The sequence below is a fragment of the Arvicola amphibius genome, chromosome X (genome assembly GCF_903992535.2).
Source record: "Arvicola amphibius chromosome X, mArvAmp1.2, whole genome shotgun sequence".
NCBI lineage: Eukaryota > Metazoa > Chordata > Mammalia > Rodentia > Cricetidae > Arvicola > Arvicola amphibius.
The window spans coordinates 23,385,901-23,410,397 of record NC_052065.1 but is presented as its reverse complement, the minus strand read 5'-3'; the positions used below and the strand labels follow the sequence as shown (position 1 = coordinate 23,410,397).

At 39.1% G+C, this 24,497-nt stretch overlaps 1 protein-coding gene across 1 annotated transcript in view; it reads right to left on the bottom strand.

Annotated features, from left to right (window-relative positions):
• Positions 1-239: 239 nt before the first annotated feature.
• The window catches only part of Lancl3 (LanC like 3), a 92,343-nt gene continuing 68,085 nt past the window's right edge, over positions 240-24,497 (bottom strand). The window contains exons 2-5 of the mRNA XM_038317459.1: positions 13,297-13,420; positions 9,595-9,792; positions 3,069-3,283; positions 240-308 (exon numbers count right to left, since the gene is read on the bottom strand). Coding sequence (XP_038173387.1) covers positions 240-308; positions 3,069-3,283; positions 9,595-9,792; positions 13,297-13,420 — 606 coding nt within the window. The remainder of the gene's footprint in view (positions 309-3,068; positions 3,284-9,594; positions 9,793-13,296; positions 13,421-24,497) is intronic.

Below are 24,497 nucleotides of genomic sequence, written 5' to 3'. Positions count from 1 at the left end.
GAGCTCATCCTTCTGGGCAGCAATGTGAAGGCTCATAGCTGTGATGCCATTGGATGTGGATTATGTGGTAAACGAAACTGCCTAGAGGAGGCTCAGGGAATCTCGGGGACTTCTGCCAGGCTGCAATGGGAGATGGAGCCTTTAAACAAAGACACTGAAGAGGAGGAATTCAGCCTGATTGGGCTGTAGGCAAATCAATGAGAAAGCAGAGGACAGTGCCAGAGAAGCCTTCATACAAGCTATATATGCTTTCTCAGGACCCGTGAGCCAGCTTTGAATTCTTCAGTGAACAAGAATTGTGTGCAAACCTAAGAGAAGAAGAAACACGAACAGTTTTAATATGACTGTGTCTATGTGACCAGCTACAGGATGCTCTTTCTTCTTTTATGAAAGTTAAAGTTTAGTGTCAGTTTGTTTCAGAATTATGTAATTACTTTGAGAAAACTCCATTCTCTAGAGAAAAAAAAAGATCAGTATATAAAGTCTTTGTGTTTTGCAACAGATTTTGTTGCCAACAACAAATTCAACTATTTTTAGAGTTGCTAATCAAAGCACATTGGTATTTCTGAAATTCTATTCCTTCCACTGGTCCAATAATTATAAGTGAAAAAGTTCACATAAATCATCCTACTTTTGTTTTATCTTGAACCAAAGCCAACTTATATATCACTGTTCCTTAAAACAAATCTAAATATTTGTTGTTTCTGGAAGTATATTATTTCTGAACTTGGTCTCATTTTATGTGACAGAGTCACAGAGGCTGAAAATAAATGTGAGGATTTTTACACAATCTGCTCTGGGCAACCAAGGATGAAGATGAATGGAGCGAATGCAAGCAACTTTCATAATGGTGCCATCAAATAGTAAATCAACTATGAGGCATTACCGTTAAGACAATTTGCCTTAGAAACAAGTCACTGATCTCTAATCTCAATGAAAAACATTTTCTCTGTGACTTTCATTTTCTTATTTAAATTAACTAAACAATATGTATAGTAGTTTCCGCCTCTTCAAATGGTCTCACCTATATCACTGTTTTTAACGATCTTCTTCATTTGTCATCAGCAACAAAAAATAATCACCAATTTTGATGCTGGTGAGGCCTGAGAGTTGGTACTGTCATAAATTTTAGATTATTGCAGCCACCACAGGAGTCCTATCAAGAGTAATTACTCATTTGATCTTTGTGGGCCATTGAAACTATTGCAGGCAGCTTAAAATAAATGAGGAAATAAATTGCAATTCCACTTGTTACTGATTTTCTATCAACTGTTTTCTTAAATATGCAGTCATTTAAAATAAGAGTTTTGTACTCCTGAACAGCAGGAAAATAATGTAACTTAAGAATTATAAATCAATATGTATAATTACATATAAATAAATTATAAATAAAATTATTTATAAGTAATAATTATAAATGAAGAGGTTTTTCTTAGCTCAATTTTTTATAGAACCATTAGGTTTTTATATGTGCTGTAGCCAATATTGTCCATTCTTTTTAGTTCTATAATTACCATTCAGGCTTCCATTTTTAACTGAGAATTATTGAGAAAATTGGTTAATTTGATTTGGGGATCAGTGAGTAACATTTTTGAAACAACAGTTTTCACTTTACTATTGATACCATTTTCAGAAATAGCAATGTATATATATATATATATGCAAAGATAAAACTTAGAAATGATGATGAAACTCAAATTTAGTAATAACAAAGTTAATCTTTACATAGATAGTTATATATTTCAGGCATTATTTAAAATTATTTTCTTGTATTTATTTGCAATTTTTTATAATAATGTATATAAAATTTAAAAAATAAAATAATTTTCATGTGTTAACTTGTTTAAACCAGCCAACACACCTGAGAAATGGGCACTATTTCACTATTTCGCATAACCAATATGATTCTGGGTATATACCTTCAAAGGATTCTCACAAGAATGAGGGACAATCAGATACAAGAGAATCAATCATATGGGGGGGTGGCTGAGAAGCCCTCCTAACTTATCAGATATAAGTGCCACCCAGAAAACCCAAGACCTCTTCTGAGGACCTACACAGACAGCTTCCAAGTGCCCTCCAAGGGACTTCTCAGTTTTCTACCAGTTTATTTATAGCCTATTCATAGTCTTCCTGCACAGTGTATACAGTAATCAGTATGGAGTTATTTCTATTCAAAACAATGCTGTCTGCTCTACATCTGGTTTCCATATGTATCAACGCTTCAGGGGAATAAAACTACAGAGACTAATTTAGGCATTTATACTGCTCACACAAGGTAGTATCCACTACAGAAGAAAGAGAAGAAAACAAGAGACATGGCAACTATTAATAAAATTAGAAATTAGAAATATTTCCCTTCAGTTGCGAGGTCTGGAGGTTCACAGTGTAAAGAAATTCGTAATCCATGATGCTCACTCTGCCTCCTGCATAGGCTACTTTCCTCCCAAACAGAAGGCAGGAAAGGATAATCTATTCATACAAAGTAAAAGGTAGCACTGTTTATAATGAAAATACTGGAAACAACTGGAGTCAAATTCTTGTTTTAGTACGACTAGCAAAATGATAGACGAGGCCCTTTATTTATTCATATAGCATAATCAACAAGATAACAAGGCACTATCATTTGATAAGAAAAACAGATATTTGATATATTACCATATTTGCACAGAACCATCCTTGGGGAAGACACACAGACAATATTCTCAAGGGAGGTCAATTAGATAGTGGGGAGGGGCGATGGTCGCTATGCTATGCTCCTTTTTTTACACATTTGAAACCAGGTGACTATATTACCTGCTTAGAAAATCAATTAGACTAAGATTTCAAAAATTAGAACTCAGAATGTAGCTCAGTGGGTAGAGTATTTGTCTAGAACATAGGAAGCTCTGGTTTTAATCCTTAGCACCTCATAAAATGGTGTGGTGGTGTACACCTGGAAGTCTAGAGCTTGAAAGACTAAGGAGTCAGGAATTCAAGGCCGTTGATCATTATATAATGAATTTAAGACCATGTGAGATCTTTTCTCAAGGGAAAAAGGGGGTTTCTAAGAATATGCACATGAAAACAGCTGACCTTTGTGCACGGTAGATGTATTTGGAGTTTCCTGTAAGACGGTACAGCAGAAGGAAGACATAGGCACTACCGGCTACCCCATGGCAAATCCCTGGCCCCTTCTTCAGTAGGCCTTTCTCCCACGTTAGCTCCCCACACCGTATGCATGTGTCCAGGTACTGTGGTTTCTTGGAAACAAGATAAGCTTTGGCAAACAGATAAGCAATTCCTGTAAAAAAAAATCAATGACAATAAGAGGTGACTTTCAGGATTTACTAACATACTTCTCAAAGTTGTACACCTCCTGAATCACCACATATTCTAACACCCAGTGTCTTTTGTTTTTACATTCCTAGCTACATTTCCAAAGAGAGGACTTCTAAAGCACGTCAACTAATATGACCCATTACCCCATAGAAGTTCAGAATTTGCAATGTTTACATATTTATAACAATACCCATTTGCTTAAGAGTAAAGCTAGGAGCCTTTCCAGGAACAACAGTGCAATCAAACAACCTCAATAAGACATCTACTCCAGCTTTGAAGTTAGCCCTTCCCATAGTTCATGTTCCACGGAAACAAACATTCCTTCAAAACTTGCCAGTACAGAAGCAAGAGCAGAAACAAGAGACATGACAACTATTAATTGAAATTATTTTCCCCAAGTTGCAAGGTTGGCCAGTCCATAGTGAAATTAATAACCCAAGATGACTCCAGCTCTTGCATAGCCTACTTTCCTCCTTGCCAGAAAGCAGAAAAGGGCTAAGAGACTAGCATAGTGGTAGAAGGCTTGCCTAGCGAGTGTGAGGCACTGGGATTTGTGCCTAGCACCCTCCAAAATTATATTTTTAAAGTGGAAACAATGGCCTTGAATAGAATAAATGTCTTGATGGGCTCACCCATTAAAACTTAGGTAGACACTGTGACTAAAATAAGGCATGGGCCCATGCTGCTGTCAACAAAACTAGAGATCAGACAAGTGAAAACTATCCTGATGGAAACAGTCAGGGGAGGCCTTGGATGGAAGCTGGCATTTTCTGGGGTTTGTAGGCTACTTAAGAAATGCCAGGCCCAAGACGAGGCAGGGAAAACATATTAGGCACCAAAGATCACAGAGGCTAAGAGGTTCATGACATCTAAGTCTAAACCACAAGTCAGGGTGGCAGCGTTCTAACCAAGGGGCCAGGATGGTAAAAGAATAAGAATGAGTTCACATTATGGATAGTATGATAGTTGTGTTAGGTATTTTAGACTGTATACTGTGGGTGATAGGGAACTACTAGAAGTCTTTTATTATGAACTGGTTAGTTTTGACTTTTGCATAACAATGTGATTGTTCTTATATAGTATTATGAGGAAACACCTAAAGAAAGACAGGAGAGCTCTGAGCTAGTTTCGTTAGCAGAAAGATGGAGATGAAATTTGCCGAAGAGTAATTGCATAGGACATAGTGACTGTTTAGAACTGAGAATGAACTATATGGCAGAGGCTGATTTTTAAAGGCCTCTGTCTGAACCTAGACAACAACGAGAACCCTAAGAGAGACATATGTGGATCTAATCTACATGTGAAGTAGAAAAAGACGAGATCTCCTTAGTAAATTGGAAGCATGGGGATCATGGGAGAAGGTAGAAGGGGAGGGGAGTGGCAGGAAGGGGAGCAGAGAAAATGTACAGCTCAATAAAAATCAATAAAAAAGGCCTCTGTCTTTAATGGCTTTTACAGCTTAATCTGGAGGTGCAAATTAGGCTATGTAACTACAAATATAGTTATGGGAACACAGGCGAGTCCCTGCTGGTGGGAAAGGCCTATTAGACTATCATCATCTAATTGAGTACTGGAGGATGAGCAGGAATCAATGAGGTAACTGACTCAGCTTCCCTTTATCTTATCAGGAAGCAGACCACGCCTGAATTCTTTTAACAGCTGGCTGATAACATATGTCCTAGATTCCTGTCTTTGGAAATTGCCCCACAGGCAAACAGAAAATTGTATCAAGTACTCAGTCCTCTGGAGCTATCATGGAATACAAAAGCCTACCCCCTCAGCCTGTTAAGCACACGGCGCTGGCGCAAGCGAGGTCCTGAGTTTGAACCCAGGGTCCGTGGTGTGTGATTCTGCCACAGAGCGGTTCTGTGTCCCGTGTGTGTTGCGTGTGTCTGTGTGTGTGCGGTTTCCCACGCTGTCTTGTGAGGGGGAAAAAGCCTACTCCCTTGCCTGAACACAGAACCAAACAGAACCAAACTTTCAGTGAATCTTGTGCCTATTAGCATCCCTCAGAATCAGAGTAAAGCTATTCTCCATGAAAGCCATTTCTCTAGCTTTTCTTAGCTTCTTTGTCCTATAACCCTTGGCCTAGTAGGTTCCCTCGAGAGTACGGCCTGCTTCCAGATGCACAGAAGAGAGTGTGTTAGGTGGAAAGTGTTTTAGCCAAGGAAAAGCCAAAGGGTTCCCTATTATACAGGCACCATAGCATGATACAGAAAGCCCTTCATGATCAACATCCTGCTCTGTCTGCTAGCTGCATCTTCATTCTTGGACTGAAGTTTCTGACTTCCATAAAACCAGACTACCTGCAGTGTTCCAATGCTCCTCAGTGCCTGTTATTCTTGGAAGAAGCCTCCTGTTTTTCTTGGCACAACTCAACTCAGAAATCACTTTCTTTAGGAAGCCTTCACTGAATCTGGAGGCAGCATGAGAAATCTCTTTTCTTGGATCCTATCTCACACTATATATAATGTAGCACTTATACATAACCAAATTAAACCTATCTGTTTCCTTGTCTTCTTCCCCTACTCTAAGGAAAACCACTAAAGGGCAGGAATTTTATCATATTCCTTTTCTTTTCTCCTCATCTGGTGTGGTGTTTTGTGACCAAATAGTTCCATAAATGTCTGTTGTCTGTGTAATGCCTCATTCAGCACCCTAGCACAGTGGTTCTCAAACTGGGAGCCTCAAACCCTTTCACAGGGATTGCATATCAGATACCCTGCATATCAGATATTTGGATTACCTCTCATAACAGTAGCAAAATGACAATTATGAAGAAGCAATGAGAATAATTTATGGTTGGGATTACCACAACATGAGGAACTGCATTAAAGGGTTGGAGTTTTAGGAGGGGTCACTAAAATGTGTGAAACTGTATTAAAGGGTTGTAGCACTAGAAAGGTTGAGCACCACTGCTTTAGTGGAAGCTGACACTAGAAGGAGAGCAGAGATATAGAAAAGAAGACAGACTGAGATGATTTTAATTGCTATATCAAGCATTAGCCCCAGACAGTGAAAAAGCTATGGATCCTAGGGTTCTGGACAGAGTAGGGCCTTGAACATGTTCTAAATTTGTTAGCACCTACTCTGACCTAATGGAAACCACCCTAACGCTTCCGATTCCTAAAGGAAAGGATGTCATGTTTTCTTTGACTGTGATGGGAACTAGCACAGCTTTTTCCTATGGCCACTAATTAGTCTTCAATGATATGAAACAGAAGTCAGTGACAGTATATGACTTTGCCAAATACAACCAGGAAATTAAATCACAACTTAATAAAGATGGTTTGGGGAGACTAAATCTTTGAAATGTGGGGTCTTCAGAGACTTGTGACAGCTAGAATACACTACTTCAACATACTGGAGCATCACCACCCAGGTTCATGCTAGGATGTGTAATTTTGCTGAGTCATTACAAACTTAGCTACCAATCTGTGCTCCAGGGGCTTTGCTCTTTATTCAAAGTCACCTACCCAAGAGCCTTTGTGGAATGAAATTTCAAAACCGCTCCCACCTGTGTTTCACACAGACTACAGGAAGTGCACTGTCAGTGTTACCAAAGTCATGCCGTAACCTGATGCAGCCAGGGAGGTTATTTTAGCCACAGCATTTGTTTTAATGATTCTGCAAATGACTTCCATCCTGTACTTCAGAGTCATCAAGGTTATGGAGGGATCACATGAGGCTTCCTGCAATACTTTATTGTATTTAAGGCGACAAAGCTACATATCACTGGAGGTATTTATAAAAGCATCTGAGATACTTCCCTCAGGAATGGCAAAGATCCAGATGTGAAGATGTGCCAATCGTGACAAAAATACTGAGAAGCACTACTCCACTTCAGCATGCTCATTTCAGACTTTTCTTTAAAAAAAAAGATATTTTTTTCAAGGTCACTTGTTAGAGTTATAATTGGACCCCAGGGTTGTTCATCTCTAGTCAAGAACTCGTTATGCATTTCATACCTAATATCTAGGGCAGTCACTTGTCGAGGTGAGCTGAAAGAAAGCCCATAGGAAGCTAAGGTGTGAATAAGGTACATTAATGATGTTCCACACTATAGATTATCTCGGGCAGATTTTTAATCATAGGAATGGTCTGTCATCCCAAACCATCTGTGCTGTTCATAAATCTATTCTCAAAATTTTTCTCAAACAAATAAATTTTTTTTCTAGGCCATTTCCTGTTAAAGTTAGAGAGAAATTTATTGTAGTCAGCTTCAGTGAGATCTTGACTGTCTCTGACCTGCAATTATCCATTTTATAATCACTCTTAGGTGAGGGCTGAGGTAAGCAGAAATAACGACCTTATTTAATTAGTTAATCAGTTTCTTTTTCATACTCTGGTGACAATATGGACTTATTTTTGATTTGAAGCAATATATTTATGTTACTCTTTTTAAAACACTTAGAATGAATGTTACAGGAGGGTAAATAAAGTCTCCAATGTCATGAATCCTATCCATGACCTGCTGAAACAGATGGCATTTGGTATACAGAAAGGGTACAATAACAGTCATTTAAACACCCATTTCAACAGGCTCACCCACTCATTTTAGTAGATTTCTTTCTACTCTATTAAGGACTTTTACTAGCATATTGAGTCCTCTTAAAATAGTCTATATTTAATTTGGGACATCTCCAGAATTTAGGAATCCTGGCATGCTTGGAGAATATCCAGAGACCACCGCTGAGAATGATTAAGGGGAAGGAGAAATAGAAGTATTGAGTATAACAAGAAACACGATTTCCAGAATGCTAAATACCTGCTGTGTTTTTTCTCCCCAAAAAGGTCAAAGCAAGAAGTAATGGGCACAAATTATACCTGGCAGCAGCTAGCCTGAACATAATGTACTATGTCCTGGTACTTTTATAATACACAATTTGCCATTCCTTCCATAGTTAAATGTGGCAGGCAAAGAAAATATGAGAGTAGACAGTGACTTATATTATTCAAACTGTATCAAGGAAAAAACAAAACTCTAATTTGATTAAAAAACATTAATTAAAGGGAGAAGGGAGGCAATAAAAATCAGGTAACAAGACAAAGATAAATCAAATGCAATTTAAAGTTGTGCTCTTCTGTTTGAAGCACAGCCTGGTAAACTAAATTCATTAATAATCAAAATATTTTGGAAGGTGAGATTATAAAGCATTATATACACATGCAATTTTCAAAAACAAATTTAATAACTGTATTATTTGATAATTCCAGTCTCCTTGCCAATTAACTGAATTTATTAGCTTGAATTTAACTTCTTTTAAATTATTCCTTCTTCAAAAGGCTAGTTAGTTGTATAATGGGATAGAATAGTGAAGTTTGGTTTCAAGGCTCAATTTCAGAATTCACTGGGGGATGGGTTGTTATTTCATTAGACATTTTATTAATTATTACTGGAAATACTCAGTTGACCATTAATTTCAAAGCCATGCATCTGAAACTTAAAGATTAACACAAGTTTCATAAGGATACTGGTCAAATATACATTGTGATTCACTGGGTTGTGATAGAGCCGGGGATTAGAGATTTACAAGTTGTCAGACTCCTAGGCATGACAGAGGCCATCATGTAAGTGATCAGGCTGTAGATGTGCACTTTCCAATATAGCTAAAAAGACTCTAACATGCAGCATTTGATTATAATGTTATGTAATTTTAAATCAACAAGAAATTTTAAGGATTTCAATGTCTGAAAGAATGTACACTAACATTATTTTTAGTGCTCTGGATTGAACCTAGGTCCTCTGTGTTCCAGGCAAATGTTCTACAAGCAGTGCCTTTAGTCCCTAGCCCAGTCATATCTATTTTTAAATTAGTACCCTACTAAAATAATATTTGGGTTACATATTATTAAAATTAATTCTACCCATTTCATTTTTGCTTTTCAACATGGAGCTACTGATTCTTTTGTGCATATATTCTGGGATTCAAACCCAGATCTCTGAACATACTCATCACTCACTCTACCACTCAATATCCTAAGTATAGACTACATATGTGAGTCATATTACATTTGAGGGAGTGCTTGTTTAACACTGTGGATAGAGAGATGTATTTTTTTCAACCTGTGGAATGATTTTCAGATGTCCTTTCAAGATCAAGATTTTTTTTTTTTTTTTTTTTTTTTTTTTTTGTTTTTAAAAATTTCAGCTTGATAGCTATGGTCCAGGATGAGAAATACCCTCAGATGTCAGAAAAATGAACCTTCCTTTGTGTAATCTCAGTGAAAGGCAGCCCTGTTTCTGTTTTCAGACAACAGTATATGCGAGACCTGGAGCACCGTGGCACCAGTGGACCAGTTCATTCTCTCTCTCAATCGTTTCTCCCAGCTCAGGTGGCCAGTTGCAATTCTGTTCCTGTTCCATGAGGAAGTCCACACTCTGCCACACCAGCTCCCGATCTGAAGGCTTGAGATGCTCGTGGTAAGAAAGAAGCATCTGCAGAATGGATGACAGGCCATGAGCTGCCCCTGTGTGGACAAAGCAAGCATCATTTATCCATCAAGTGTGGCAAGGTAGTTTGATCTAGTGAAAAGAAAATTATGAGATTTGTTTTACATTAAAATATTATTTAAAAGCACATATAGTACTATAAAACTAAGTTGCTAAAACCTAAACCAGCTGAAAAGTATAGCTTGCAGCCCAAATCTGGCTTACTCATTACTTTTATAAATAAAGTTTTATTGGAACATAGCCATTTGCACATTGTTCTCTGCTTCCTTCGCATCATACAGCAGACTTGAATTTGTGTCTCAAACCATATGGTCCACAATCTCTAACTAAAACTGTTAAGCTCTTTATAGAAAATTTGATCTTATAAAAATATTCCCAAAATGCTTGAGATCAATTTGGTCTATATATCTTAATAATCCATCAATATTTAAAATATAAATATTAAGCATCTACTATGCACCAGATGCTTTAGGTGCTAAAGATAGATGAGTAAACAAAAGAGGGGAAAAAAAGCCCTTTCTCTTGGCATAAATTCATTGAAGTCTTCACAATGAATACTAATGTTTTGGACATTATCTCACCATGGAGACACAAAGATGAATATGAGTTTGCCTATACTCTTGAAGAAACCTTTCCCCATTCAGTTCAGAAAGTGAGTCATATTTGAAAAAAAATTTAGAATATAAGTGAAGTACTCTAATAGATTGCAGCAGGAGCATTAGTGAGTCTATGTGGCAACTGAACTGGGCAAGATGGTGCCCAGAGATTTTGTTGAACATTATTTCTAGGTATGTCTTTTTGAGTGCTTGTGGAGACAATAATAACAGTTGAACCTGGCATTGGGCAGTGGTGGCGCACGCCTTTAATCCCAGCTCTCAGAAGGCAGAGGCAGGCAGATCTCAGCGAGTTCAAGGCCAGCCTGGTCTACAAAAAGAGTTCCAGGACAGCCAGAGCTGTGACACAGAGAAACCCTACCTTGAAAAAAGAAGTTGAACCTATAAAATGATTAAAGATTTCCCTTGCCAATGTATGTAGTCCTCACCCACTCATCAAGGTCTGAATGGAACAAAAACACTAAGAAATAATTCTCCAGCTTAGGCATTTGCCTTCTCCCTGGGGACTTAGACTCAGCCTGAAACTTACAATATTGACCTTCTTAGGTCTGGATTTTTTAGCCTTATAATCCTTTAAGCCAATTCCTTTATTAGTGCTTCATTATTTATACAAATAAATAATATTCATATAAATATTCACATATTATATAACATATACATCTTAGAATATATATGATGCATATTGTTTCTTCCTATATTAAAACATATTGCATATTATATACGGTAATAATTATTAAAAGGAAGATTGAGTTTTCAGGAAAGTATTTACATATTTATCAGAAATGTGGGGTGTAGTATATATATCAATGGCCAGAATGTCGATTTCTCTTTAAAAAATACTATTAATGAAAGAACTGTAAAAGACACTGCTAGCACACTGGCAAACTTTCCACTCAGGTACATCTATGCTCTCCAAATTCCCTACCTTAAATAGTTCTTATTTTGCCTGAGTTTTTCTCTGGCCACAGGAATATGCTCAACACATACAGAATTAACACTCCTGGAGCAGCCAACCAATACATCAGGAAATGTATAGATAAATATCTGAACTTCTCAGACTGGGTAAGACAATTCTGAGGCATGTCCTATATGTCCTCTAAGAGTCTCCAGGGAAACTGAGCCTATTCCAGTTTGAATATGAAATATTTGCCATACAGTAAATGCTTGTGCTCCAGTGAGTGGCACTATTTTGGGATATGGTAGAACTGTTGGAATCTGAAGCTTATCTAGAAGAAACACATTGCTTAGTATATATCTTTGATGGTCTTCGGGCCCTTCCCTCTCCCTGATTTTCATCTAGCACAAGAGGAGTAACTGCTGCTATATGCTTCTGCTCCCATGATGTTCTTCCCTATTATGGGCCAAGAATGAGTTCAGTCAAGTGACAATACAACGGACCTTCTGAAACCATGAGCATAAAAATGTCTTTTCCTTTAAGTTGCTACAGCAGGCATTTTGTCAAAGCAGCTCAAAAGTCCAACACAGAGCCTGTGCTATCTAGAACTGCTCGTTATATCACAATGAAATTCTTCCTCTTCCTTGTCTCATTTCTCCACTCCCCTAGCAATGCTTTCTAGGATCACATTTCAAATAAGATTTTTATACTCAAATCCTGTTTCAAGGTCTGATCCTACAAAGACTTCTTTGAAAAACTCGCACTATGTTGCTCATTAGCCATTCCACCGTTCATTCGGATAACCTGATTAAATGCAGCCTCTATGGCAAAGGTCCAAGGATCACAGAGATAAATGAATGAATCCCTAGCCTGAATGTGCATAAAACCTGACAGGGCAGTTGAACAAGTGAGTCACAAATTATAATAAGTTACAGTGAGGACTCCCTTAATAGTGTGGGCATGATACCATGATGTCACCCTATTTGCTTCAGGGGAAAATACCTGAAACATGTTAATAATTCTCAAGATAGGCTTCAACTACCTTTTTCCCTAAGACACAGAATGTGTCTCAGTATATCTCATAAGGTTTGCACAAAGTTTGGAAGTCTGGGTATTAGAAGCAGATGAAGGGCTTCTGGGAAGTGAAACCTTCTAGGTAAAAGGAACATAAACAATAATTTAAAGAGGTCACTTTGTGACACAACACCATTTAAGTGTGGCTTACAAGTCTTGCTCAGGAGTGTAAGGACTCAAACGGGGGGGAGGTGGACACTCATCTTTTCCTTACATGAATCGGAGCTCAAAATTAGTCACTGTAATTCAGTTGCCTGTTATGAATCCGCTATCATTAAAAACTTAATGAATTGATCTTATTCCCCTATTCAAAAACAGTACTTAGAATCAGTGTAATAATTGTTCATCATGTTTCAACAAAGTTAAGCCATGTATGATGATATATGCCCATAGTCCCAGTCCCTCAGGAAGCTGATGTAGGCTATTTGTTTGAATCCAATACTTCAAGGGCAGCTTAAGCAATGTATTGAGACTTCTATCTCAAATAAATAAGTGGCTGATAATAAAGGTTTTTGTCTTTAGTGAACATAAATATTAAAATATTTGTATTACTGTCATTCACACTTTGAAAAGGTATTAAATTATATCTAAAGTTTTGTTTTCAAATGCTTAAAGTATTGCTTGCTCATGAATAATGACAGTCTACAGTAGTGGTTCTCACCTTCCTAATGCTGTGACCCTTTAAGTCAGTTCCTCATCTTGTGGTGACCCTCCCCCATAAAATTATTTTTGTTGCCCATCATAACTGTAATTTTGCGACTGTTGTGAATCCCATTATAAATATTGGTATGCAGGATATTTGATATGCTACCCCTGTAAAGGGTCAGTAGACCCCCAAAAGGTTGAGAATCACTGTTCTATAGCAAAACTGAAAGCATTCGTTCTTTATTCAGTGTTACCAGTAGAGGCTCTCCAGTATATAGGCATGTGCCACTCACCCAAGTATTCAGTTCCATAGTAAGAATACATCAGGGGGAATGGCTTTCTCTTCTTCAGGGCGTACTGCTTCCCAGAGTCCAAAATTGCCTGGCATATTGATTTAATTTGTGCTGGGGTCAATACCTGAATAAGAAAGATCAAAAAGCCCAAAGTCAAAGCAGGACCTCTATCTCTGGCCCTTCAAACATTAAATCAGAAGGCTTAAAGAGGCTATCCTATATGTGAAAATTTAGCCAAACTTCCTTCCTATTTTGCCACTGGTTCTCCTTCTTTTGATTCAAGTTTATCTACCCTCTTCAGAACATTTAAAATAGACACTTTTGCCGTGATAGGTTGTTATAAAATACAAAGACCACCATATACATGTTTTATCATTAATCCTTGTCATGGGGACAAGAATTTCCTCAGGAAAGAACAAACGCTGATGCTAATGGATTGTGCTTAACAAAGCCACTACTCCTGACACAGCATATGGTACATACAGGTCTGTCCCAGACATCAGGCCTTTAATTGGAGGCATTTAGGCTGTGCTTCTAAAGCCATGTCTCTACAACAAGCCACGGTGTGACAAATTTAGAGCAGCCACTTGCATTCCCAGAATGAAAGCAACGTCCAGTTGTGCCAAGACAAAAAAATCAATCACTAAAATGATTCCGAATTGAGAAAGGTTGAAATCCAAGGGCTTGTGGTCTTTCACATTTTGCTCAAACTGTGTATAATCAGCTTTAGGAATTTGAAGGGAGACTGGGTCAAGCCTCCAAAGCACAAAGGAGTTTGTTAATATTCTCCTCTAGTTTGCACTATGCTCAGTGACCTGTCTCCCCTCAGGGGCTAACTGGATGCTTCCTTTGGTTTGTTTACTCTATTATCTGGCTTCCTGTTATGATGAAACACTTCCCCTCTTGCTGTTTTAGTTCTGTATCTCACTAGACTATCAGTCCCTTAAGAGCATCAGTTTAAGTTTCATCAGTTTGAAATCTCTGGCGCCTAACACAAAATTGAGGTTGGGGGAAGAGGAAACTTATAAAAAACAGAGACCACCTTCTTTTACCCCTACTCTTGCTTCCTTCCCTCTCCCCTTCTTTTCACGATCATTTCTTAAGCATGCATTCCATTTCATACAAGCTTATTGTACGTGCTGGTGCCAGGGACGGTGACATAATAGACCTTGCCTTGCTCTGAGGACACCAAGCTTTCCAAAGAGGCAAACAGTAATAGAAAAGTACCGGTCAGGCTGGACCTGGAAAAAGCTCTCTACAGTCCAGCCTGATTGACTCTAGGAGCAAGAAAACATCACTGAATCTAGGCCTCTCTCCTAAGACCCATAGGTCTCACTTATCTATATCTGTCATTAGACCAACGAATTATTTTTTTAAATAAAACAATAATGATCCAAGCCATAAATTCCCTGTTTTAACCAATATTAGAAAAATAAAGTACAATCCATTTTCTGGGTTCCTCAAATCTAGGACTTACTTAACAAGATGATTACTTAAAGAAGAATCCGTTACTGAGTATGGCACACATCCTGTAATCCAAGCACTTGGGAGGCTAAATCAGGAAAATCTCAAGTTCTAGGTTTGCCCGGCCTATATACTGATACCACATTTCAAAATGTATTCAGAATAAAAGGGAAATATCTATTCATTAATTTACCAATTATTATTATCTAGTAAGGCCCTCACTTGATCTCATAGGGAGATTCTTGAAAACATGGGCTATGTTCTGCCCTATAGGGAATTTACTATCTGCTGATGGAGATGAGAGACAACAGTTTGTTGGATTCATGAACCTAGAGATGGAAAGAAACATGGGCAATGAAGTGCTGCTCAGTTTCCCTAAGATTTTACTCTATCCTCAGTTACACTTGCTCAGAAAACATTTACATCATGGCTTTCAATTTCAATTTTCCTTTTACTAACTACCTGTCTTTATCTCTTGAGTTTTATCTCTCTTTCTTCTACCCATGAAATCCCCATCTTCCTATGTACCACCAGTGTCACATCCACCCAAACTCAGGTCTTTCCTTAGCCTAATGGCATATTTCTCCTAAATGATTTTCTCATTCAACTTATTTAAGTTGTTGGCCCCCAAATTTACCTGCCATATAAAAATACTCACTGATTTTATACTGAATCTTACTGTTTAAAGTCTTACATCATTAATCTCAAATCAGCTCCTCCATCGTGGCTCTCTTTCAGAAAATTGCTAAGCTCCTTGGAGGGTTTGGATCTAATACAATTCTAATCTGGTTCCATTCACCTTTTATTTTCCTAGGAATATATCTTGCTCCTTGGCTATCCACAGGTCTTATCTGTCCTATATTGATTCTGAGTTCACGTGACAGACAATTTCTGTGGCAGAAAATGGTCACCAAATTACTAAATTACTACAATTTTTCTATTTGCTTTTCATATTCAGATCTGAAAACTGTCTGACTCTTTCCTCAGCTGCACATGTATTCTTATTTGTTTTGAAGACAGAAAAAATCAGCTTGTCCTGTGTGTGGTACCCTCCCCATTCTTTTCATCCTACTATTCAAAATAGGAAATGAATTTATAAAATATTCTCTCAAAACCTTGCCTGGTCATGCATCATGTCTGGGCGGTTTCTCTTATCTCACAGAAACACTGTGAAAAAACAAAGCGAACACCGGTGCTTGTTCAGCTGGATAGAGAGTAGTTATGCCTGCAGTTCTTTATCTCTGAGAACAGACAAGACCTACCCTTGTGTTTATTGATCAGCAAATAAAAACTGAAATTAGTTCTCCCTAAAAGTCTGTGTGTGGGAAGAAATACTGAGAAAGAACATGCCCCTCCCCCCTCCAACAAACAACACAGAAGCAAAGTATTGGGGGCATGAGTCTTAGGGGTAAGGGTTGAGTTTGGGGTCCCTCTCCTGTCTGCTTTCTCAAACATCTCATTTCCTGCTCCAGCACTCAGGAAGGCTAATGAGCCTGTGCACTCCCTCTGAGGATATGCCCCCGGGGTACACTCAGATAGCCAGGAATGAGAAAGCAGCCTTCCAGGTGGAAGGGACAGAAAGCTACAGAGGAGCTCCCTGTCTGCTGATCAGATCGTGCCTACAAGAAGCCTGATGCCTTCTCCTGTATTCTTAACACTGAAGGCTTAATGCTGTGTTGATACTTTGGATTAATTGGTGTTTTTTTTCAACCTCCTCTGCTTATGCTGAATTAAAATAAAGATATCTCAAATGCTGAAGCAGGTCTGTGGTGGTTTGCTTTAAACAGTTTTCATTAGTAACTGATTCCCTTCACTGACCGTGTAACGTATTCTTATTAGGCTGGCCTCTAGTATGAAGAGATGAAAGAGCAATTAAACAAATGGTATGTTTCTTGGTCTGCCTGAAGGCTGTGACTGAACCACATCCATACAGAGATGACCTTCATTAAGGAAATGAATAAAATGGAGTAGGCTGCAAGATGCTTGCCCCACACCACAGACTCTACTGGCACACAGCCTCTATGAAAGAGCAATCTTTGCTAGCTGTATTTCTTTGTCTGGGCATCAGATACCATTGGCCCTTCCCCCATTGGCAGTAATTGGATTTTTCAGATTGTAGCAGTGAAATCCAAGGTCTATCAGTGTACTAAGGCATCCTATGCTATTTAAATTTCTCTTCTCGACAATTTGAAATGCATATTCTGAAAGAAATGAAGCTGTCAGCAAAGACAAGCTGATGCTGACAGCAGGTCAGGTTCGGTAGGGATGGACCCATGTGCAGCTGAGACTTAGTAGAAACATGCAGGGCGCTATAGGGGAGAAAGACTGTGGAGGCCACCCCAAAACTGAGAGTGAAAGGAGGGCTAGGGCAGAAACAATTATGTGGAAAGGAACTTAGAGAAAGGCAGCTGGTCCCTATAACTCTCAACTCATGACAGTTTAAGGAATCCCCTTTCAGGCTTCCCTGCCAAGTTTTTATAACAGCACATACTCTCATCCATCCTCCCAATTTGAGTTATTTTAGAGAGCCTCGGGCTTGTTGTCTCCCCTCCCCGCAGCAACCCTTAACTGGAACAGCATGGATATAACCCAGTGCTTTCTCTATTTACACTGCCCCTCCTCCACATAAACATATCAACTCTGCTACCTACCAGTATAGATTGAACAATGATGCCTGAATCTAAGGCACACAACAGGGACTTCAGTCCTTGGGCACTATTAAAGCTCACTGCAAACATTTAAAATCTCAGACGCATATTCTCTTCAAGTGTGGTCCATGGACCAGAAGTCCCGCCACCATCTAAGAACCTTTAGAAATACAGATTTCCAGCTCCGGTTCAAAATCCACAGAATCAGAAACTGAAGTTTCACAAGATCGCCAGGTGGCATGAATTCACATGAGGGCTTGAGAAGCATAGGTTTCTCTAGGTATTATCTGTGAATTCATCTGGTATTAGATGAAAGCCTGATGATGCTGTATATTTAAATTACATAAGCCAGGCTTTCCATAGTTTAAAAATACTTTGTAAAAGATTTTATTTATTTTCAATTTTATGTGCACCATGCATGTGTGCCTGAATATATATCTATGATGCACCACGTGTATGCAGTGCCCAAGAAGGCCAAGAATAGGGATGGATTCCCCTGTGACGGTAGTTGCTGACAGTTGTAAGCTGCCTTGTGGGTGCTAGGAATCAAAGCTTGGTCCTCTGAAAGACTAGACATTTCTTTAACTGCTAAGAGCCATCTCTCCAGCCCTCAGAACCACCCCTCAACTGTAACTACCACATCCTTGGTTTCTTTTCTTTTTTCTTTTTTCTTTTTTGATTTTCTTAGAAAGCATTTAATTGGGGGCTTGGTTACAGTTTCAGAGGTTTAGTCCATTGTCATCATGGCAAGGACCTTGGTTTCTATATGAACAAGAGAAAACTGACAAGTTTTTATAAGCAGGTCTTAAAGACAGTGCTTTAGCAGTCATTTAGCAACTTAGAAAAATCAATCAAATTGATGTTTTGATTTTATTATAGAGGGACAGCAAGAACTTTGTGACAAAGTTTAAGGCCAGGAAACAGAAAATTGAAAGTCAGCATGGAATTCTCCATTTCCTGCTTACACAATTTGGGTTTTGATACACAGTCTCACTATGTAGTCTTAACTGGCCCAAACTCACTATGTAGACCAGGCTAGTCACAAACGCATAGAGATCTGCCCACCTTTCCCTCTGGAGTGCTGGAATTAATATGCCCCCATGCTAGACTCCTACCCACGCCTTTTTGTATCAACCCTTAGATAGGATACTATAACCTCCTTTCACCCAACAAACAAAGGTTATTACAAGGAGTTAGGATGTGTACTCCCTTGCTACTGGTACTCAGGAATATAGCAGCTTCAAAGATGTGTCTCTTGTCTCAAGATATGGTACCAGTAAGATAAATACCAACACATGACATGTCTACAGGACATAAAACAATTCTGCATTTCCAGGGGGTAACAGGGCAAAGTAGAATAGTATCCTATTCTCCTCTGTAGAGTTATTTTTAAAAATTACCAATCTAAATAATGTCAATTTAAAATGTTACAGAGGTTTTATATAAGAGCAATAATCACACGTGGTTGGAGTTGTACTTCTGCTGTCTCTAGGGCTGTATTCTGTTTGGGGTTCTCTGGGTTACTTAGAAACGCCAGGCCTTTCATGAAATCTCTTTAGTGGGTGGGTATTTACATAGGGCACTGAGAAGACAGAAACTTGGAACAACAATATATACACAAGTCAAGTTGAAGTTATTGATAACAAATGAAGATTCTAAATCTGTTAGGTTTAGGGTGAGGCTACGGTTCTCCATTTCTAACAATTGCCAGATGACGTTGAGGCTGGTGTTGTTGCCTCTGGACCACACCTGAAGTGGCAAAGGATGATGGGAAGACAGAGGCTGGTTACTGCACAGGACTTCTCTTGGGAAGTAATGAGAAAACTAGAATAAAGGAACTATAGGAAGTTTGAAAAAACAGTCAGAGAAGCGAGAGGGAGTGTCAAGCATCATGTTATACAATCATTAGATTACTCAGAAAGAGGAAGCAACAATGGGACATTGTCTATCAATATGCTGCATGCAGGAAAAACATGTCCAAATTTACAAACCCCAGTGGGAAGCTCTCTCAGCCAATGTGGCCAGGTTTGTTATTTTCTTAATTAGTCTCCAAATGGGGCATGTGTGCTGGAGCAGAATGAGCAAGTTCCATCTGGTTTTCCTGATGCTCCCTGACTATTATTATGCTGGGCAATGAGGAATGGGAGGCAGGTTGCTGGAGCGATGATTATTCTCCAGACATTAAAGGGACTCAGCAGGGAATTTCAGTTGTAAACATTTGGTCCAATACCATTTCACTGTTGTTCCCATTCCTTTCTCATGTCAAGAAACAAGAACCAACAAAACACTGAGAGCCAGAAAATGAAAAAAAACAAAACAGGTTTTACTTCATTTTTGTGGACTGATGACTTTTAAGAATCATTAGAGATACTGGTCACCCAGTCAGGATCCAGTGCCACCAGATGATGACTCAGAGCCTGAATTAAAAGTGAACCAAGACACTTAGCACATCTATTTACTCAGGTAATGGTGAGACTCCTACAGAAAAGGTAGCTCTTAATATAGGGTTGTACATTGCAGTCATTGGGGAAATTTGAAAATTACTGATGCCCTGACCTAAGGCCAAATTAACGCCATCATAGTCCCTGAGGAGAGCATTCCAGCATCTCCATATTTTTTAAGTTCTCCAAATAATTATAAAAGTTCAATGTTGAAAAGTATTACCATGAAACCACAAATTACTGCAAAAACGTTTAAAGGTAATATGAAAAAGAAGGGGAGGAGGAAGAAAAGGAAGGTTAAATGGAAGATAAACAGCAGGTTGCCTAGGTATGGAAAAACAGACTTTAGTGTACGACAAACACAGTAGAACAGTCTTTTGGATGGTGGTGGTGTTGTCAGTAAGAGAAGCACTCAGTGAGTAATTTTGTAATAGATGACCACCTAAGGTCCCTTAGGACTCCAAATTTTATCATTATCTAAGGTATCAGAGGAGTCTGGGTTTTGGATATTAAGAATACAGCATAGTGAAAAGCAGAGCAGATTCTTAAGATACTTGCAGTTCCTTTCGGAAATTTCTGTGTAAAGTTGGAGTTAAGGAAGAAAGTTTCTGAAGATATTAGCATTTAAAAGAAGTCAGACCAGTGAAACAGCTCAGCTAAACCCAAGCTGGCAGCATACCTCTCAGTAACCTACTTTCTCTAACTTGGCCCAAACCCCTAAACTTCCAAGCATTGGTGTTACTGGCTAGAGATCAAAATTTCGATCTATAAACCTGGAGGACCATTTACATTCAAACCTTAACAACATCGTTAAGCATGACTGTTCAGTTGATCATTGCACGCTAACCGTTCCCCCTGTAAGCCACTGACAAATGAATATGTCACTGCAGTATTCTTAAACCATGACACATCTTTTCAAGTATCTGATGGGTACATGACACAGTACTAGAGAGATTAGAAATATAATACAGTTCCCCACCTCCCCACCTGTCTCTGCTTCTGGCTACCAGGAAGAGAACAATTTTGCTCTGTCATGCTCTTCTGCTCTAACACAATCCCAGAAACAATGAAGCCAGCAACTACAGACTGAAGCCTTTGAATCCAAGAGCCAACAATGAATATTTTCTTATTTTAAGCTATTTTGTTCAGTATCTTACGATAGCAGCAAGAATTCTAATATAACATGCTTTTTAAACCTCCGTTTTTCTCACTTGTCAAAAAGGAGTTATAATAAAACCTATCTCACTGAATTGTTAAGATTCCACCAAAGATATGCAGTATGGTTCTTCACATGAAACACTTTTAAAGCACACAGATGATGGAGGAGTGTCTATGTGTTACTTTCATTATTAATAAAGATACTGCCTTGGCCCTTTAAGAGACAGAAAATTAGGTAGGCGGAGTAGACAGAACAGAATTGTGGGAACAAGGAAGCAGAGTTGGGGAGACGCTTCAGTCGCCATAGTGAGTCTCCATGCGTCTCCTCTCCGAGATGGACGCAGGTTAAGATCTCTCCTGGTAAGCCACACCTCGTGGTGCTACACAGATTACTAAATATGGGTTAAAGAAAGATGTGAGAATTAGCCAATAAGAGGCTGAAACTATGGGCCAGGCAGTGTTTTAAAAGAATACAGTTTCTGTATAATTATTTTGGGTAAAGCTAGCCGGGTGGCGGGACACAGCCCCGCCGCTTCTTTCTACACACAGTAACTACCAAAATGTGGAATCTGAGGTCCAATAATGACTCAACTCCTAGCGTCCAGCAACATAAGCTTCAGAAGATTTCTTACAAAGTAACCCTGCCTCTGTCCTTCCCCCCGTACCTTATCTGTGATCCAAGCCACACCTATGGGATGCCAGCATCCCCTAAGTTACTGCAACACGAAAGTCATAAACTAGTAATCTACGGCTCTTCATATCTGCATATCTATACTTCTTCATCATCATACTGGCAGCTTCCACTGTCACTCTTCACACTCTTCACTCCTTTGCTTTCAAAATACCTCTCAGTCCCAACTGATTTCTAGAAAAGTCTCTGTCACTAGCTAACTAAATAGCTTCAAACAGACCAAACAAGCTCTATGGACCTCAGTTTACTCATCTGAATATAAAAAATAAAAGCAATCCCAGAAAGGTGACCTTTATTTTGGTTTCAGCTGTACTATTTTGCAGCTTTTGGGATTCAACATTTTGTGGCACAGATTTACAACCCTGTGTGTACAGATTTAGTCTAAAGTGTGGATAAGATGGTATGTTGTAGTTATTTAATCTCTTAGAGTGGGCATAAAGTCATATTCTAGATACTTTATTTCAACAAGAAGCTTATATTGCTATGTACTTCCTTTCTAGCAGACGATTTAACAAACTAGAATACTTTCTAAAAATAACCATCTATTTCCTTTGGATATAATGGGGAACAGCTTATGGGAATCAGTTCTTTCCTCCTACCATGTGAGTTACTAGGATCAAACTCATTAGGCATGGTTGGCAGCACATGCCTTTACATGCGGAGCCTTCTTGCCATCTCTACAATTCTTTTTACACTGCTTGCTTGAATATGTGCATTCACCAGTCACCCAAGATCCCTAAAACAACTGACTACAACTGGGTAAGTTAAACTATGGGTCACTGTGACAAAGTACCTGGGGGAAAAAAACATACATTTTGGAAAGATTTACTCTAGCCCATGAATTCAGAACTTTCAGTCGATAGTCCTCAACTCAATTGATTTTGGACTCATAGGAAGGCAGAACATGGTTATGAGAACATGTGTGTTGCTTAGGTTTTAGTCAATCAACTTGAAACAATCTTGAGTTATCTGAGAAAGAACCTCAGTTGAAACAATGCCCCCCATCAGATTGGCCTGTAAGCAAGCCGGTTGGGCACATTTTTAACTGATGATTGATGTGGAAGGGCTCAGCCCACTATGGAAAATGCCATCCCTGGGCAGGTGGCCCTGGGGTATATAAGAAAGCAAATGTATGGGCTATAAAGATGGCTCAGCAGTTAAGAAAGCATTTGCTATTCTTCCAGAGGATCCAAGTTTAATAATTCCCAACACCGGCAGTTCACAATTGTCTGTAACTCCAGTCCCAAAGGATTTGATACCCTCTTCTGGTCTCCTCAAGCACCAGGCATACATGTGGTCCATAGCATGAATGTAGGCAAAATACTCATGCACGTAGAAACAAACTTTAAAAACAAGACATCGAATTGAGTGAGCCAGAATGAGCAAGCCAGTAAGCAGCCATGCTCCATGGTCTCTGCTTTGATTCTCACCTCCAGCTTCTTGCCCTGCTTGTGTTCCTGTCCTGACTTCCCTCCGTGATGGACTGTGATGATGACATGTAAGCCAAATAAATCCTTTCCTCCCCAAGCTGCTTTTGGGCATGATGTTCTATCACATCAACAGAGTGCAAATTATACAGTAGGGTATTCGTTCAATAGTGGACAGGAAGCAGAAAGGGAGGGGGAAAGGACTGGGGCCAGCTACAACCTTCAAAAGCATGCCTCCCAGGGACCTACTTTCTCCAGCTGGGCCCAAACTCCTAAACTCTCCGCCATCTCTCTAAGCAGTGTCACTAGCTGAGGACCAAGATTTCAACACAGAAGACTGGGGGTGGAGGCATTTTGCATTCAAACCACAATAACATAATTAAACCTGACACTTAATGCACATTGCCCACTAGGCCCTCCCCTGTAAACCACTGTTAAATGAGAATGCCATTGCAGTATTCTCAAGCCATGGCTCAACTTTTCAAGTAAAGACATATATAAGGCACCTGTTGTCAACCAAACCTAATGAGTTTGATCCTGGGATCCCACATGGTAGAAGCAAAGGACTGACTCAGGCAAGTTGTTGACGCTGAAGCTACTGGACAGAAGAGGATGAAAGAAGATGGTGGCCACAGTAGGAAAATTCGGACTTCAGGTGATTCAGAGCATCATCAGATGAGAAGCACACAATACTGTGCTAAAAAGATTAAAAATGCAGAACTATGTGGGTGCTTATAATCATATAAACAGAAGAAGCCTTTCCTGCCTGGAAAAGCCAATTCTGATCTGTATTTGTGACTTCCTCTATTGGTCCTCTGTTCAGCATTCATTCACACCTTATCCCTTAATAAACACATTTCAATTTTGTTAGGATGACAGTTGTGTTCAGCCCCAAGTGATTGCGAACAGCCGTAGCCAAACATGACAATCCCACTGTTCCTTGAAAGAAACATAGTATTCTGTATGTCTATAGTTGGTAACAGATTTTGACCAATGTGGAAATCTGCAATAAAGGAGTAAGTCACAAAACAATCCCACACCAGTTTGGAATTGTGATTAACAAAAGGGTTATTTTTTAAAGGGAAAAACTTACAACAGCCCCCTGCATGACCAGGAAAAGCATCTGGTAGCCAGAAGTGGAGGCCGAAGCAAGAGAGGAAACGCACAGCTACCACTGCTTTTTCAAGCCAGAGAGACCACACCCAAGTGGGCTGGTATCTTAAAGGCTATTAGCTGAAGGAGAGGAAGGAGCTCCCGCAGCATTGCAAGAATTTATTTTATACTCTTTTCTTCATAACAGATAAAAATAAAATGGATGGAGTTGGCTGTTATGACTTTCATTCTGCTGTTGTGACTTTGAGTGATACACAAC